This window comes from Ornithodoros turicata, chromosome 2 (genome assembly GCF_037126465.1).
Source record: "Ornithodoros turicata isolate Travis chromosome 2, ASM3712646v1, whole genome shotgun sequence".
In the NCBI taxonomy this organism is placed as follows: domain Eukaryota; kingdom Metazoa; phylum Arthropoda; class Arachnida; order Ixodida; family Argasidae; genus Ornithodoros; species Ornithodoros turicata.
The window spans coordinates 56,706,984-56,725,986 of NC_088202.1; the positions used below are offsets into that span (position 1 = coordinate 56,706,984).

Below are 19,003 nucleotides of genomic sequence, written 5' to 3' on the forward strand. Positions count from 1 at the left end.
GGGGTGTAAAAAGGTGGTAAAACAAATAATCATCCATCCAAATTACAACAAAAAGGTGTACGCCCCCCTCGCTCACCGAATCAGAAGCCCTATTATTCGTGGCAGCGAGTGAGGTAGCAGGTAGAACTTTGCAACCTTTTAGGCACAACATATGCGACAACGATTACCTCCTAAAAGATCTAATTGCTCCACCCTTTTTTCTGAGAGTGCAGTATGGCATATGTAGTGTGACTCGTATCTTTGTCTTTAGGAGAAATATTAATGTATCAAGAAGGTGCCTTTTCTTATGGCTTTCTTGCTACGAAGGGCTCTTATTATGGATACCTGAACTCCTTTTAAAAGAAAAACAACACAGCATACCAGATTGCATTCCTTTCTAGCAAGCATCACAGCGCGATAGGTTCATAGATTGGTAACCGAAGTGCGGGGTGGATTCTGAAAGTGGAAGATAGCTTGAGGTCAGGGTTACACTGAGTAAAGTACACCACACCACAAGATGCACACGTTATTGAATACAGATAAAATAGCTAAACTTAGTTTTCAGCATGACATGACAGCATCCGCTAGAAAAATCTTGACTATCATCACTGGCTCTGAGACAGAGATCTGGTGGGCACTTCGGCGATACCTTCATCAAGGCATTGATTTCTTTAAGCTCGCTCTGGTAGTGGTCCAGAATGACATTCTGAATGCAAGATCAGGATAGCTTTCATTCACTCACAGTTTCAAACAAATTGACATATCATGCGTCGATCACATTACGCAAACTGATTAAAGCGGAATAATTTATTCACTTCGGAGGTTCCTTTTTTTTCTTTTCTTTTTATTTAGAATGACTACAAAAACGAACCTTGAGCTGAAGTCTTCCAGCATTCCAGTTTTGTACGCACGCAGGAGATGGAAAGCACAGCTGCAGCACGCAGTCGTCCTGAGAAATGGTTATATTTCGTTTGATGTCAAATACACAACACATATGATTCCACACTTTACTGAACCATATTTTCACCAAAACGGAGTCCATTATCCTAAAAGCAACGCATAAACCACAATGGATCACTGAAATCGAAACTATGCGATGCTGCGATGCTAAGTTTCGAGAGAAGCCTTCTAGAACGGTGTCACTCATGTTGAAAAGCATCTATGAGTAACGTTTATCAATGCGAGGAATATCACAAAAAGAAATAGCACTTACCACTCGATGAATCGCTTAAAAATGTTGGAATTCCTCTAAAGTTTCGGGAGCACGGTCGGATACATTCGTTTCTCGCAGCGAGAGCGACGGGGACTCCGACAGTGCAAACACGGCTGGATGATCGGGGAACATTATTGGCCAAATTCGAAACTGTCGGTTACGTGATTGCATCACTCGGCGCCTGACAGTCTGGGAAGAGAAATCTGTTGCTGCACCCCGGTCATGTGACTGATTATCATGAAGTGATCAGATCAGCATCGGGGAGCGATCCTATATTTTGGTTACATGACCAAGGTCAGTCCAGACCGGGAAATGATCAGGGCACCGTCGGGGGACTACCTTGTCTTCTCTTATGTTCTTCCTCCTCAGTTCCCACACCGCTGGGAACCAGTCGGGCACTATCGCCCGTTCAGAAGCCGAAGCCCCCATTGCGTTCCCATTCTTTTCCCGAGGGTTTGTGCTGCCTGGGATAGCTTAACCACTTAATTAGCTTAATTATATAGCTTAATATATAGCTTATAATTTGGGGCGTATAATGGTCGTGGCGAAATTCGGCTTCCGGGGCCTTCGTGTACACTACGCGGTGGTGCGCATTGTCTAGCCATTAACCGTTGACTCATCGGCTGCGGGTTTAAACCCGACCGAGGACGCCGGCAACTTGGTGGCACGATACAAGTTGCTTAGATACGAGTGCCGTGTATTCAGACACGGTAAACAACCCTGAGGTGGGCAACAGCCACAGACAAGCCACTGTGGCATTGCTCACGGTTGTAATTGTCTTGCGATGTGAGGGCTCGGACTATGACGAATTATCACATGATAACTGATCTCAAATTGACGCTTCCTAGTTCCCAGAGCATATCCATTTCTTTCTCCAAACGAACATGGATTTCGTAAATCGTTTTCCTTCGTAACGTAGTTAATTTCACTCACAGATGACCTCGCCCATATTCTTGGTCGTGGTTCTGAAGCACACGACATTTTCTTAATTGCTAAAGCCTTTGACAAGGTTCACCATTCTCTACTTCAATTTAAGTAAAGCAAACTAAACTAGAAACTAAGCTAGAAAGTAAACTAAACTAGAGAGTAAAACTTTGACGTGGATCGCGCCTTTCAAACTTCTCTCTATCATTTTGTCTCCGTTAATAATCATGATTCGTCCGAGCTACCCAGCCGTTACATGTGGCGTACCCCGCAAGGTTCTCTACTCGGCCGTTCACTGTTCCTAATTTACATTAATGACGTGACGAATTGCGCCTCGTCGTCCATAAGAATATATGCCGCCGATGACTGTGTCATTTACCGAGAAAATTAAATCTGGTGATGACGTAGAGTTAATGCAAACTGGTCTGGCTGCTGTTGCTTCATGGTGTCAAAAAAAAAGGTCAATGGAACTAAGTATTAACAAATGTAAGCACATGAGAATTAAGTTTCCGCTAAAACCATATCATATTATTGGCAACATATTTCTCGGTCAGATCACGTCATGCAAATACCTTGGAGTAATCTCGTCCTAGGACAAGCCCTGGAGAATGTATGGAGACATCGCTATTCACAAAGCCAATCGCTCTCTCGGCTACATTAAACGTAACTTCTATCGCGCCACCAGTAACCTAGAATTACTCATCTATAAATCCCTAGTTAAGCCTCACCTTGAATATGCGTCTGTCGTGAGGCACCCTAGTCACTCAACTCTTATTAACGCTCTTCAACAGGTAAAGAGCCGTGCGGTGAGTTTGATTCTCAGTAACTACCATCAGACAGACAGCGTGACCTAATGAGGCAGCAACTTTCCCTTCAAACCTTAGAAACCCAGCGTAACATTACAAGTATTTCCCTTTTTCACATATATAACCATTTCATAGCCATGTACTAAAACATGAATTCAAATCCCCTCCGCACTATCTGCGACTCCAGCGAAGCCGTGGCCACCTGGTGGCGATTTAGAAAAGCTGTGAGTGCAGCTCCGAGAGCGCGTCGGGGCAGGGAAGCGGTACGGTGGTACTCGTTTTTCTTGTTTATAGACAGAATGCAACAAAAAATGTGTCGAAGTCGGAAAGAGAAATGTTGCACTACGAATTTCTTCTGAGCCTTTTTGGAAATACCCCACGTTTTCCTTTAATAATTTCCTAACCAAGAAGAACGGAACTGAAGTATCGTGTGTTGACCCATCGCACGAGTTTTCTAATCATCTCTGTCACCACGGTTTTATCTTGACATTAATCTTAGCAATACAGAACAAGGAACCGGCATTTCTTTGTCGTGCTGACATGTATGTATTTTCAGACCTCATGCAAAATAAACAATGTCATCGTACTAATACGGCGGAGACAAGCGTACACTACGGGTGACTCACAAACATAAAAATATCACACCAAGTTGTACGTGAATACCAAGAGCAGTCAGAAAATGAATATACAGGGTGTTACCCTATAAAAGTCTACCCGTGCCGCCACGCCGTATTCGCCAATTACTCAATGGAGGTGGCACATTGTGCGATCTTTATACAAAGCTCATAAGGACATTTAATCGTGGTAAATTTCAAAGTGATTGAGTGCCGCAGCACGAAGTTATAACTCAAAACGTGCAATTTCCATAGTCAAAACAAACAAGATGGCGGCGTTGAGACGAGCACTTGACATGCTGTTCCCCACACGACAACGTGTCGCATATCCTGCCAGCCGGATGGAACGGCAGTTTTCATTTCGTTTTCGTGTAACTGTCATATTTTGCTCAGAAGTAAGCAACGTGAGGAACGAAAAATGCTGACGCATACTAAGCAGACGACACCCAAAAGGGATGTCGTCTGCTCACTGAGACGCGCCATCTTGGCTGTTTTGACTACTGGAACCTCACGTTTTGAGCTATAACTTTGCGTTACGGTGCTCAATCACTTCGATATTTACCATGATGGAATGTCCTTATGAGTTTTATACGTAGGCAACACATTGTACCGCCTGAATTGAGTAATTGGCGAGCACGGCATGCCGGCGCGGGTAGACTTTTATAGGGTAACACCCTGTACTTCAACTTTGCCACAGCATCCCGTTCGCAGCAGGCAGATGTTCGCGGCGCAGCATGTGCCGTGCCGGGTGCGCGTGTGCCAGGGGTGTTCAAAATGTGTATTGTTCACGTACACATTTGACATACAGTCACAGAGTTCTGCGGCCGAGCCCGACCCGGGAGCCCGACCCCTACGAGCCCGACCCGGCCTGCGGCCCGGGCCGGCATTGTTATTAGCTGTGTGATCTGTGCCGGGCGGGACCCGGGCCGACAAACATATTAGGGGATTAACGATCGACCGGGTCAGGCAGTTAATGCCGTGCAATGGAGGACTAGTATTTCTTATCATCACGTGCTTGCGTCATTCCTCTGCGTATATTTTCAAAGACAAGCAAGGGACACTGCATTATGCCTATGATTCGACCCTCTACAACATTCTCCAAGCCACTTTACATTGCTCCTGACTCCTCACATATTTCAAAAATACGTTCGCAAATCTTGGTGAGAGGGGTAAGGATTGGGAGAACTTTGTTGGCAGCATCCTCTACCTCAACATAAAATTGATAGTGTAACGCGCTTGCCCGCGTGCGTTCTGGATTTAATTTGGTCTCTTTCTGTTAATTGTGGAGTTACACCGAGAGTTCTTGTATGTTTGCGGACGTGTCTTCTCTTGTTATAAATTTCTTTATAAATTTGTTTGATAAGCGCTAGAAACGCGTGCGTCATAGCTGGAAACACTAGACCGGGTAATTTTTCGATGCGCCCTTGCCGGGTCGCACCCGGAAAAGTCGGCCCGTGCAGGGCTCTAACCTGCACTCGTCCGCCATCTTTGCAGTTCGGGGCGCCTCGTGTAGTTGATTGGAGTCGCGAATATCTCAGTAAGAATTGATCACACTTAAAGTTTTTGTGCCCTCAGCAGTGACGAACATTTTCGCTAATTCGTTTATTCCTCGCACATCATTAAGTTTGAATCACCTTCCCTCTTCAATTTGTAGTAATGTTTGCACTAAACATCTTGATATATTACTTGACCATTTTTCATGTATTGCATAACTATTTCTTTGCACAGGTAACATCTCACATCATCATCATTATTTAGTTGTTATTGTTGTTCTTTGCATAGATCAATAACCAATATATTTCTGTGTTTAATGTTCCCTTTCCTTTTTATATTATTGATGTTCTTATTCGTCTTCTAACCCACTCCCCTCTGTAGGGTTACTACCTTGAGGGTATTACAAATAAATAAATATGTGCTAAGTGGCCGACATCGCGTGTGCTGTAGGCCGGTGCGCGTTCTACGTGGCACTTTTATTGACACTGCAAGCGGTTCCATCGCCGCCACCACCTCTACACTTTTATGTTAAATTTTTCTCTGGGTCCTCGTTGTCTGCCAGCAACTGCGGTTGGAGCTATATACGAGGATGTGTTCAAGTCAAACCGGAACTTTTCATTTCATTTCATTAATCCCCAATGTGAGAGGGTGAAGGAGCACAGTGCCGCCTTATGCGTCGAAGGTGAGCTTTAATGCTGAAACAAGCTTTAATGGTGAAACAAAACAAAAACAAATGTATCGGATGACTCTATTTGAACTGCCCTTATCTTGGGTTGCATTATCTGTTTTCTTTTAATCTTTTTCCAGGACGCAAGAGGCGATAGTGTGCTCTTTCACCCTCTCACATTGTGGGTGAAGGAAAGTCGCGTCTCCGAAGATGCGCAATGAACAAAATAAAGAAAAGAACTGGTGTTCCTTCACAGATTTTTTTGCGGACGATCTATCGAACGGATTTTTGTTCTGAGAACGGCTTCGGTATCAGGTGACCGAAGGGACCAGATGTTCTCATTGGGACAACTTCGTAGCTTTTATAATTAAAAAGTTAATTAGTGAAAGTTAATTAAGACATTGCCTTAGGAGTTTGCTAATGCCCTCCTAAAGAGTGCCCTTCAGCATATTGCAATTGATTTCATCTAAGAAAAAGTGATATATATATATATATATTTTAAATATGGTCGCATTTAGCTGGGACACCCTGTATCTATAGACACATACGCCTAGTTATGAGATGGATCAAAGTTACCTGCGAACATGAAGCTCATTCTTTAGTGTCTGAACAGATTTCTTAGCTTTCGGAAAATGCCTTTGCTGCGTTGTGGTGGCTGCATTGACATGAACCCGATCGTCTTTCTTGTTTTATAAAATAATTAATAGGGTGTTCCAATCGAATCTCTACATCACAAAAGTGCAACAAATTATCAGTTCATAGAGATTGCCAATGGAACAATTATGTTTGATGTAACAGTTGTTTGTGAGCTAATGGGGAGTCATAGAATAGCGGGCTCAGGAGCTTTGCGTGCGGGAGAAACAGAATTATCGCCACTGCGCATGCCGAGAACGTAAACTCAGCTTTTGCTTTTTGCGGGAGCTTGCTGTTTATTTAAAATTGCGGGGCCATGCAAAGCTGGCCTTGAGGCTCTGCGTTGCTCTCCTGGCCGATAAGAAACTGCTTGTGTGCTAAACGCCCCCAAGTAATTCACAAGAAAATCGTGAGCTGTCTTGTCTTGGGATAGAGTATATTTTTATTACGAACAACAAAGCATGCTTAGGAAAACTAATTCCTCTGTGTTTTTGATTTTCGATTCTTTTTTAAGTCTTCGCATCTAGCCGTAATGCCCCTCCAAGCGGCGAACGCAAGCCAGCAGCTTTACATCACGGAAGCGCTAATCTACTGGGTGTGTGTTTATAAAGTAGCCCTCCATTTGTGCACGGATGGCGTTCCCCGCCTACCGCATGAAGTTCCGGGGGCGGGCATGACGCTTTTACGCGATGAAAACCAACGCAAAAAGTCGTAGCAACTAATATCCACGTAACAAAAAAGTTAGCCACGCAAGCGTTGCTCTCCATGCATCACGAGTTTTCTATGCGGAAGCCAATATGGCAGTTTCGGTACAGTTGCGCTTGGCCTGGCAGGTTTCGTTTTGTTTCTGCATAGGAGGCACCCCCAGTGGTAGGGCGACGCAACTGTGCTACACTGCAAGGGACCACTGGAAATACACGGAGCAAAGTTCGCGTGGCTAACGATTTTTATTTGTATTTTTTTGTTTGCACAGAGGATGGTTACGACAATTTTTGATTGATTTTCATCGCATAAAGGCGTCGTCGTGCGCTATGTGCCTAAATGTGAGGCTACTTTATTTGCAGCCACTCTGTATAAGCACTCTGATGACAGCCACGTTGCGTCCGATATAGCTTTTACGTTTTCCATTTGCGTCTCCAATAGACGCTATTCTAGAGCTCCTATTATTTGTGTTCCTTCCATGTTCGCATTGAACTTTCAACGGATTTCAGGTTTTTAAGGTCTACTATGAAAAAGTTGCAAGCATGGGGATTCGATGGCCTCGACGTCGACTGGGAATTTCCGAAAAGGGACGACAGGAAAAACTTCGTGGTGTTCCTTCAGGTACGTGCCGGTGAGCGGATCACGATCAGTCGAACACGATACAAGATTGAGCAATTCCATGATAGGCAAGCCTGCGCGATGGGCAAGACACGTAACCAAACACAAACACGAAGGCTCAAAACCAGCAAGACGTTTTCGCCTGTCTGGTTCCCACGCCAGCACCGCCGTCTGGGACCATAGGGGTTGACAATGGACCATTTCCGACAACGCGTATGCGCATGCCCAGCCCTTGAGTCCGCCATCTTTGAGCGGAAAACATCGCTATGGACCCACCTCCTGGAGACTGTCATGTTCATTGTGGGGAGATAATCGGTTTCAAGGTTACGCTGACGTTTGAGGTCTGGTAACGAGTACAATGCGCTTTCACTCTTTCCGCATTCTTCTTCCAATCTTCTCTGGCTACTTTCCCACGCAATGTGCCAGTCCGAAAAGCGCGTCACCATTATTGGGGGGAAAGACACGACGTTCGAAATTCCGTCGCCAGGGGCGACGCGAATATGAAAATGGTCCATTATTACAGATTCTTAGATGATCCGACAAATTTGAATCTGGGCTGTTTTTATGCTGGCACAACCTTTGGTTAACGCATTGAGATGTTTGACCTATGTATACAAAGCCACAAGCTAACGGGATTCTATATACAACATTTTTTGCACAAGGAACAAACTTGATGGTTCCGATCTAACCTGAAGTTGTTCCTAAAGAGGAAACGGACCCCCATCTCATTCGACATAGCCTTCAAATTATGTGAAATCTTGTGGTAGTACGGAACTACTGCAATTTTCTTGGTTTTCTCATTTGCTCCCATTAAAGGGACAGTCGCATTCTCGGAGGTCAATTTCGAAACTAATGCGGATTCTAATTCCTTGCCGACCACTGAAGTGGGCCCGAAAATACCATTTCGATCCGCGGCGTACTTTTCGCGCAATCCGATGAAAAACAAACCGGAATGCTTGCGCCCTCGCTCTCTAAAAGTGGGAGCAAACGTCACACGGATAAGGCCAATCAGCGCGCGCCCTGGGCAAATGCGAGCCGCGCGCCTGTTTGGCGATCGCGAAGCGAAGGAAGCAAACATGGAGTCGGAAAACGAGAGTGATGTTTCCCTGTCTGGGGGAGATTCTGACGAATATGTTAGGGTAGCGGCGATGAGTTAATGCTGGATGATGACCCATACTCTACGGACCCAATGCCTCTGGAACCCGCCGGCCATTCACGAGATGTGGTTGCGGCTAACCCGTGGGATGACATTTCTAGGTGACGTATCTCTTTGCATGGTTGCCGTCGGATGTGCGAAACAGCTTAGAATGTTGAAATCGGCAGGTGTCTGTGTGGAGTCTGCGACCCACAGGAGCCCGACGAGCGCCTGTGTTGCCATTATTTTGCCAGGGTGGTAGAAATGTGCAACAGTGCCGCCGTGCAGTGCATAACACACCACCCATTACTCAGGGAGATCTGCCTCCATAGAGAGCTTCTTAGTGGTGTACGCGCCTCAATTTGGCCGCTATGATCAACATTTTAGGCGACTCAATCCCCAGGATCACAGGTAAGCCTGCTGCAGTGCTCTCCCGTTTGCTATATGATGACGACCGTAATGAATTTTTCGGTTTAAATGACCCCCCATCAAGATTCGGAAGAGTAAACTCGGGTGCTAGTCGGGTGTTGTTGGTTATGCAAATTGTCGCACCTAAAGTGGACAAGGGCCGTATACAAAAAGGCGACTATTCTCAGCAGCTTTTTGGCCTACACAAGTTTGCCCCCCATAAATCATAAGCGTGGACGACAACCGTGGAATGATCCAGAGAATCCTGGTCCAACAATTCCATTAGAAAAAGTGAAGCAACACTGCCGCCTCAGCTAGTCTCGACATGCTCTCAGTTATGCCAGTTAGCCGTGGCCTGATTGGCAACACAAAACCCTGACTGATTGAGAGATATCCAGTGGGAATTTTAAACTCTGAAGGAAAGTCTTACAAGTCTGAAAACAGAAGCATTTGAGGTGCCAATGAAGAGGGGGGGGAAGCATGTTACTGAAGAATGTGAGAGTAACATATTGTATTTTGCCGAAATTAGAGGGAAGCTGGTTTGGGAGAGAGTGAGCAGTTGGAATCGGGCTCATCCTGAAAGAGGCGGACCATTGTCTGTTGTACTATGTTGCACACCTGCCAACCTTCCACATTCAAAATGCGGGAGACCCTGGAACTAAGGAAGGAATGCACAGGCTTTGAACTCCAAGGTTGGGATAGTGTCTGTTCTTCTGTTCTGGCCATTGTCTTCCCAACACTGCGGGAGATTTGGCAGGTATGCAAATGCCCACAAGATATGATGCTAAACAAAAAGAAATGTCATGTGGAGTTGTCTTTTCCAGCTGCCTGAGGTTCACGGCATACTCGGACACTGTGGTGTACGGATAGGTTTATACGTACACCACACACCTATAGTATCCTTGAAAACCTCTGATGGGAGGCAAGGGGGATGACCACGGGCTCACTTACACGAAGTGTGCCTATGTCAGAAAAATTTTCGTCTTTTCGTCATTGCAGCGTCGGGGAATATTTTGTCTTGTCACTGTGTATCTCCAGTTGCAGTCAACAGACTGTCTACCCGTCTGTACAGCAAAAACTAGTACACGTGGCGGTGTTAGCCCTGGCATCAAATCCAGACTGTACTGCACTAAGTTAGTGCCGAGGTGGGAATATTTTGAACTCTGTGCAGATTGTCAATGCGGTGTAGTGACGGGAATAAATAATTACCCTATAATTGTATCGATTTATTGTACAGTGGAGTATGACGGAGTGGGAATAACAAAATAGCCTTGGTTTATTTGCCTCCCATTATGTATGGGAGGCAAATAAACCTAAGCTATTTTATTATGTTGTGCTGTGGTTCTAAATTAATGTGGTGTGAAGTCTGGGTGATTACAAGTACGCTGCCACAGGGATGTTAGGAGGGTTCATGTTGGCAGATCCATATCTGGTGTACTAATACGCTATGCAAGTCTGTCCTTTGTTTTCCTCTTCCTGGAATCAGGGGATAACAAAAGCAGCTGCAGCTCATTGACAAAGCACATTTTTCCTCTAAATTTCAACTGCAATGCGAAATCTCAAAAAACTGTAGTAGCATGTGAACATTTATTCCTTGTTAGGATACATTTGTAGGCTCCCTCTGTGGTTATGCTCCTTGGTGTTGCAGGTGACTGCTCCTGAAAGAATGGAAAGAAACCGATATTATTTGATGTTCTCGGTGTGTAAACAATCAAAAAGGCTATCATTCAATAATGTTCCTCTGAAAGGGTCATCTGCACGCAAGGCTAAGCCTCTTGTGGCAAAAGTTGGGTGGCCCTGAAAAGGGCCGTTTTTGTTGCTGGAGACAAGGCTGGTGCAATCAGGTCTGCTGTCAAGTTTCATAGCCAGTCGGGAGCCACATTTACTTCCGGAACCTGAAATAAGAAATTCAAATTTCAAAGTGTTGTGCAAAGCTCCTCCAAGGCATACCACATACAGCATACTAGGGGTTTAAAAAAAACGAGGGCAGGGGAGCTCTAGGCGAATGAAACCAATGGTGCGATGTTGCCTGTTGTGTGGACCATTCAAAAATATTTTTTTGGTTCCACCCAATTAAGGGTAATTAATTCGCTATATTTTAATTACTGGTTCTATCTTCGAGGTGTTAATAAGAGAGTTGTACACTATCAAGATACAAAGGCGAATGAAGTGGTTCCAGGCCGCTATGGCTTCTGGTTTCCTCTTTTCCCTGGTACAAAAGTTGGGACTCGAAAGCCAAGCTGAGCAACAGGGGATACTCAGATTTGACAACCATACCCTATGAATGCAGTACCGTCAAGCGTACTAGAGATGAATGACACCCAGGTTATCTTTGTGCTGTGCACGAATTATTAATCGCCGTGGAAAGGACGAGCGGTCCTTATAGAGTGATAACTGAATCGCAGCCCCCGCGATTACTCTCTATTCAGTTTTTTGCAGCGGAGACAGGGAGGAAACACGGCCCCGTGTGAAGCGCCTGCAAACTTTTGCTCGTTTTTAATCATATTTTTATTGTTTGTTTGATATGGACACAAATTTTCCCAGCCTGAATGATGCTTGGGGTCGCCTTCCGGGTCTTCCTGGGTCCATATCGAGGTTCAACTCTTACTTGAACTGTCGGTGGAAATTTCAATCGGACTGATGAGGAATTAAGGTCCTAATCGTGCAAGGATGCGTTCTATGAACGAGGAGGAGACATTTCTCCTCTTTCACAGCACGCCCTTCAGAGTGCGCTGTAATCGACGCGCGTCGGTGCAACTTCCGAAACCAACTTTTGAACCCGGGGAAAAAGGGAAACGAATGCATAATGACCTGTAACTACTTCAGTTGCCTTTGTATCGAGACAGTCTACAACTCTGTCATTGACACCTCCGAGCCAAGACCCGTAATTAAAAAAATAGCGAATTCATTAGCCCTAATTAATTCATTGGCTGGCATGAAAAAAAAATGGATGGTCGACACAACAGGCAACAGCGCACCCTTGGGCTCATTCGCCTGGGCCCCCCTGGCTTTTTTTAAAGGCACTGTAAAGCACCACCCATCAAATGTCATTTAGTGTGGCTATTCGATAGTCTAAGCCACCGGGACAAAAACTGCGCAAGGTTCATTCCAATCGACGGTACAATTAATTAGAAAATTACAATTAAAGATTACGGGCAACACTGTACTAGGTATTCGAAATGAATCCGTACTCCTGACACATACGGCGGCAACCACATTGCATGCGTATAACACTGGGCCCGACATAACAATCCACCACAATCCACCATAAAATCCGCCCCTGCAATCCACACAACGATCCACATCTGAGGATAAACGGATAAGCGAACTGAAATGAAATGCTGAGCCGTTGAAAAAAATGTGTCAGACGTTCAAGAAGCCAGACAGCGTCAGGACTTCTTTGTTCACAGAGGTTCACAGAGAGAGTTTGTTCGTTCGAAAGAGGCCGCGAACAGAAGGAGCGCGCAGGAGCAGCAGAGAAGTAGGGAGAGCCTCCATCGAACAGCGGCCAGCGCTGGGTTTATTCGCAAAAACAGGGGCTAACAGGTTAAACTGTTAACAGGGGTTTCAGAATGCATAGGTAAACAAGAAAACTAATAATATGGTTACTAAAATAACGAAGTTCCGATGTAATAGTGTGTAATACCAATTTTCAGTGTTGCCCGCTGTACAGGAGGTTGTTTGACACCAGGCGTCGCACCGCTCCACTACGCCGCATCTTTCATGGCAAATTAAAAATATTTATAGCGCGTTGTCGGTCGTATGGTTCCGCATATGGTATTTAGAAGCAACAAAGTCTCTAGTCACATCACCGGCATATCATGCTTGTCTACTGCTTTACAGTACCTTTAACCCCTGGTCAACTTATCTTAGGACACGGTGTATGAAGGCCCTGAAGTTTTCAGGTTGCATTCTTTCAGATTATTCTCCTCTTTATTCGGGTTCTCCTATTCTTATTTTACAAATTCGAGGGGGCGGGGGGTAAAAATCAAGGCAATAACCTCATGTAAAAAATTGATGCAAACTCGGGTGGAAACATTATAATTTGACTGAATTCAGGGGGACACTGAGCTGTATTGTAGAAGTAGCATTCACCACACGGTTTTTCCGGCGTGTTAGAAATTGGACGTAGAGGTCGAGCTGAGGTCAGAGCATATTTTGTGAAAAATTAGCATGTCACTTCCTTCAGGCGCCTAACTCAGTTGGACTTTTGTGCGCAGTAGCCAGGTTTAACCCTAAACAAGCGAACCTTGATTCAGGGGAAAACTTCAGAGTCTAATCATATGCCAACAAAATTGGAGCGTGCACACACGTTGATTGAGAACGTTCCATAGCCTCTTCCAAGGTTGGCCTTTCACCATAAGAGGCTGACAGTGCTGGGCGAGCTTCCATTGCTGGTGGTTCTTTCTGTTTCTCTTTGCGACGTAGCACCTCTGCTGTAAGTGCCGTCGCATATTCTGTTGAAGGAGATAACTGCAACATGATCTCACAGGCAACAGGGAGAAGATATGTATGCAGCTGGCTAAAATACAAATTTTTCTTTGTGCCACATTTTCCCTTTTTAGTCTCCCACATGCCGCAATGAAAAAAAAAAGAGAAGCAAAAGGAATAAGCATGTTGTGTTTCTCTCTGGTGCAAAAACAGGAGAAAAGACGTGCACCAATCTCCTAGTGGCATCCCCGTTACGGCACAGTGAACTGCAGTGATAGATGTTTACATACAGCCTTCTGGATAATCCCCTTGTGAGATGCGCCGTGAAGTGGGAAGTGGGTCCCCAGCACTTGTTTCAGCCATGACCTCCGCATCCGAAATATGGCCTTGAGTGTTAACACTCAAAAGAATACGTTGAGGGCCTAGCGGGTACAATAACAAACATAAAAATGGCTATACAAATAAATCTTCCCCTTTGCGGTCCCTGTTGCGCTGGCACAGATATTTTCCTCTCCTTATTACGTTATAAACACTGGCAGCCGCATCACACAAGATTCCTTTCACAGCACTCGACAATTTTCAGGACTCGTACATATCCATTATTTTGTGGGACGTGCAAAAAGAATTGCAATTTTTTCGTGGCTGGACAAAACATACCAAATCGAGTTGATTCCGTTGACGTGCTTGCTGCCGCCTGAAATAGAGCCAGAAATTAGCAACAAGGCTGCAGTAGAATACTGATGCAACGTGCAGTGTCTCGGACGTAGCCAAACAGAGATTGCGATGTTTTCACATCCCTGATGATGATTGATGATGATTGGGAGTTTAATGGCGCATTATTTTTTCACATCCCTGTATGCTGCCATCAGGCTTACACTATGAACTGTAGAAACATCCACTAGCTGCAATAACATTAGAATAACACGAGAGAACTGATGTTCTGAGGCTGGAACAACATAGAAGGTACAATCACATACGTTTTCAGTGACTTTCATCTTTCATTAGAATAACGCTGTCATGTGGGCGTGTTACGTTACTCCTGCATAATACAGGCGACCATTAACACAGCAACAACACACCAATCTTTTTTCTCGAGAGTACGCGTACTATTGCGTCAGGATGCTGCAATTATTCTAATAATTTGTGTACATAGTAGCCGGTGTGACTGTGACGTTACAATCGGCGGCGAGACCAGGTGTTCGCGATGATGTTTACTGTGACAACTGATATTTTTCATCGCAGCGTAGCTGTGACCACGCAGGATTGTCACTTACCTCCGTTACGGGTTCCTGCCCTTGTTCCTGATCGAATATGGTAGGCACGGCGTCAATCTTCAGCGGCTTCCGTTTCTGCCATAGCCCGAGCCGAACTTGCAATACCTCTTCACCAAAACAGGCGTCATCCGCGAAATGACAGGAACAGACGCGTGAAACATTCAATCCTTGGGCCACACTACAGTAGTGACTGGCAATCGCTGCCTCCCACTTTCGTTTCGTCGCGCCATTGCGAGGTCGGTGAAATGTAAGCGTTATAAGTCTTTGTGCACCCGGGCACGTAGCACCGGTTTCCTGGCTGTGACATCGCACGTCAACGGCGTGAAATCCTAGGGCACACGCTGTGGAGTACTTCAAAGCAAACGCGACAAGACATCAAGAAAAAACGTCAGACGCACGCTCAGACACACACCGAACTCCGGCGGGAAGGATCGCCTCCTGATGGTTGGTTTATCCGGGTGACGTCATCGAGTATCGGCGCCTTGCGGGGATTGCCGTGCGCGCCGGAAGCGCGAACATTTAAAAATCGTTTCTGAATCAACCAAGTGGGAGAAAATTTGCCGGCTACATTATGAACGACTGGGAACATGACCATAACAGTTCCGGAACACGCTTCCGGATGCGACTATCCCTTTAAGCGTTTAGGGCGAGCTTGAAACTGAGCAAGTAGATTGTGCTGTATTAGCTTAAACTCATATCCTGCTCTTTGTAATTTGGCGGTCTGTAGCTTGAGAGCACTGAACACAAAATGCGAGCAAGATTTGGTCAATGCACTGGTTATCAAGGAATTTATCAAACTATTTTTCACCAACTTAGAATGCAACTCCTTCTTGGCAGAAGGGGTTTTTTACTTGATGCACCATATTCCCAGCATAAGCCACCTTTGAAGTGTAAGGCAAATCTAAAAACTTCAACTTCCTGTCGGTAGGATACTCTTCCGTAAATGTTAATTCGGGCGCCGATTCACGAGCCACACGTTGCAGTTCTACCAAGCAGGAGCGGGAACGAGACATAAATATCAGATCATCGACGTATCTAGCCACTAAAAACAGTGTCAGGCAACCATGAATTTACAAAAGCATGTAAATGAGAGTCGAGGCAACCTAAATAGATTTCAGATAAGAATGGTGCAACAGACGAACCTATGAAAACACCATCCTTTTGGGTGTATAAAACGCCATCTCTGCAAGTTATATTAGAATCCAAATACAAATTCACTAATTCCAAAAAATCACTTATTGCAATGCCAGCGTGAGACTGGAAACGTACCAGATTTGCGTTCAAAAGATCCGAAACCCGTTTCAACAGCAAAGGTTTCCTAAGAGAATAGTACGGATGTTTGACATCCAATGACATCGCAAACATTTCAGAACCATGAAACGGCAAAAGCATTTTGACAAAATCTTGAGAGTTCCTCAGAGATAAGGAGTTGGGTACATCTAAAGCTGACAATGATTTCTGGATGAAGATTGGTACCAACTTCTGCCATGTGCTATTTTCATTGAATACAATTCTAAGGGGTAGATTGGGTTTACGATCCTTCAATAAAAATTTTGAAGAGAAAGTGCAAGAAGCAGTTCCTTTTATACTGTTTACCAAGGCTGACATTTCGTTTCTTCTCTTCAAAATTTTTATTGAAGGATCATAAACCCAACTTACCCCTTAGAATTGTACTCAATGAAAATAGCACATGGCAGAAGTTGGTATCAACCTTCATCCAGAAATCATTGTCAGTTTTAGATGTACCCAACTCCTTATCTCTGAGGAACTCTCAAAATGCTTTTGCCGTTCCATGGTTCTGAAATGTTTGCGATGTGATTGGATGTCAAAGATCCGTACTATTCTCTTAGGAAACCTTTGCTGTTGAAACGGGTTTCGGATCTTTTGAACGCAAATCTGGTACGTTTCCAGTCTCACGCTGGCATTGCAATAAGTGATTTTTTGGAACTGCTGAATTTGTATTTGGATTCTAATGTAACTTGCATAGATGGCGTTTTATACACCCAAAAGGATGGTGTTTTCATAGGTTCGTCTGTTGCACCGTTCTCATCTGAAAGCTATTTAGGTTGCCTCGACTCTCATTTACATGCTTTTGTAAATTCATGTTTGCCTGACACTGTTTTGGTGGCTAGATACGTCGATGATATGATATTTATGTCTCGTTCCCGCTCCTGCTTGGTAGAACTGCAAAGTGTGGCTCGTGAATCGGCCCCCGAATTAACATTTACGGAAGAGCATCCTATATACCGACGGGAAGTTGAAGTTTTTAGATTTGACCTTACACGTCAGAGGTGGGTTATGCTGGGAATATGGTGCATCAAGTAAAAAACCCCTTATGCCATGAAGGAGTTGCCATTCTAAGTTGGTGAAAAATAGTTTGATAAATTCCTTGATAACCACTGCATTGACCAAGTCTTGCTCGCATTTTGTGTTCAGTGCTCTCAAGCTACAGCCCGCCAAATTACAAAGAGCAGGATATGAGTTTAAGCTAATACAGCACAATCTACTTACTTAAGTTCAAGCTCGCCCGAAACGCTTAATGGGAGAAAATGAGAAAACCAACAAAATTGCAGTAGTTCCGTACTACCACAAGATTTCACATAATTTGAAGGCTATGTCGAAGGAGATGTGGGTCCGTCTCCTCTTTAGGAACAACTTCAGGTTAGATCGTTTAACGCATTTTTAGAAACCAGAGTCTGGCTGTAATGTTGAACACAGAATCATCAAGTTTGTTCCTTGTGCAAAAAATGTTGTATATAGAGTCCCGTTAGCATGTGGCTTTGTATACATAGGTCAAACATCTCAATGCGTTAATCAAAGGTTGGGCCAGCATAAAAACAGCCCACATTCAAATTTGTCGGATCATCTAAGAATCTGTAATAATTGTCAACCCCTATGGTCCCAGACGGCGGTGCTGGCGTGGGAACCAGACAGGCGAAACCGTCTTTTAAGAGAAGCGTTGGCCATACAGAGTGTGGGCAATTGTATTAGTGTGCCTTCTGTATGTATCCATCCGGCCTTCAAGCGCCTCCTCTGACCTTCCTTAAACTCACTTTGTCCTCAATTCCCTATTCCCCTCTCTCTGCCTTCCCTCGCACCGTCTACATGTTCATGAGGTTCGTTGTTATCAATTAAACGTCTTGCCGGTTTTGAGCCTTCGTGTTTGTGTTTGTTTACCTGTCTTGCTGATCGCACAGGCTTGCCTATCATGGAATTTATCCACCAGCTAGCCTACATTTACGCCATTCGGTCAAGATTGAGCAACATCTCATCGAGCAGCATGCCGCCATATTGCCTCGCAGAGCGCTCGGCAATACGGAATTTAGTATAGAGCGGATGGCGTTGACGGTAAAAGCTCCGAAAACACGATAAAGCAATCACGCTATTTCTTGCATCATAACGATACCGTTGATACCGGGTTTGACAGCCTCGTTTGTCGTACATTTCTCGTGAAGTGATTCTGAATTACTCAAACTCGCTAATGTAAAACACCACCAACCAGAGCCGTCCTGAGGCTAACTTTCCCCTTGGGTATTATGGCCGTGAAGCTCCCCTCCAAACCCGGAACCACTGTGCACAATAGCATTGCAATAGATTGAATAATGTGCACATCTGCTTTCCATCTTTAGCCATGCACAGATGACTGCCAGTTAAGCCTCTTACATTTCAAAGAACAATGCTATGCCAAAAAAATAAAGTGAAATGATGAAGAATGAATTGCGAATTATCAAATGAGCGGTGAGAACTCTACAGTGAAAATTCTCTTGGCTATCGCGTTACTACCCAACCTTACGACCTTCCAGAGACCTCTGTGGTCCGACGCCCCTTCTGGAGCAAACGCGCAAGACGGCCGCCCCTCGCGTACCCCCTTCGGGACAGCTTTGCGACTAACCAAACAATCGATACAATAGAATTGACTGCTGAACCATATCCACATGTATTGAATTTATAAGAGGCACGCCACATAGAAATGCAGCTAAGGATTACAAATAAGTTTGAAAGTTGGCCGTCGGGAAATTATGGAGGGCACGTTGATACAAACAAACTCAAATGCGAATACCGCCGCTTTGAACTCGACAGTACGAGTTAAGTTACCATGTGACAC

General features: G+C 44.8%; 1 protein-coding gene across 2 annotated transcripts in view; it reads left to right on the plus strand.

Annotated features, from left to right (window-relative positions):
- Positions 1-19,003, plus strand: part of LOC135383531 (acidic mammalian chitinase-like) — an 87,242-nt gene that overhangs the window by 49,372 nt on the left and 18,867 nt on the right. For both annotated transcript variants that reach the window (XM_064612947.1, XM_064612946.1), the window contains exon 3: positions 7,542-7,653. In XM_064612947.1, the coding sequence (XP_064469017.1) occupies positions 7,542-7,653 (112 nt within the window). The remainder of the gene's footprint in view (positions 1-7,541; positions 7,654-19,003) is intronic.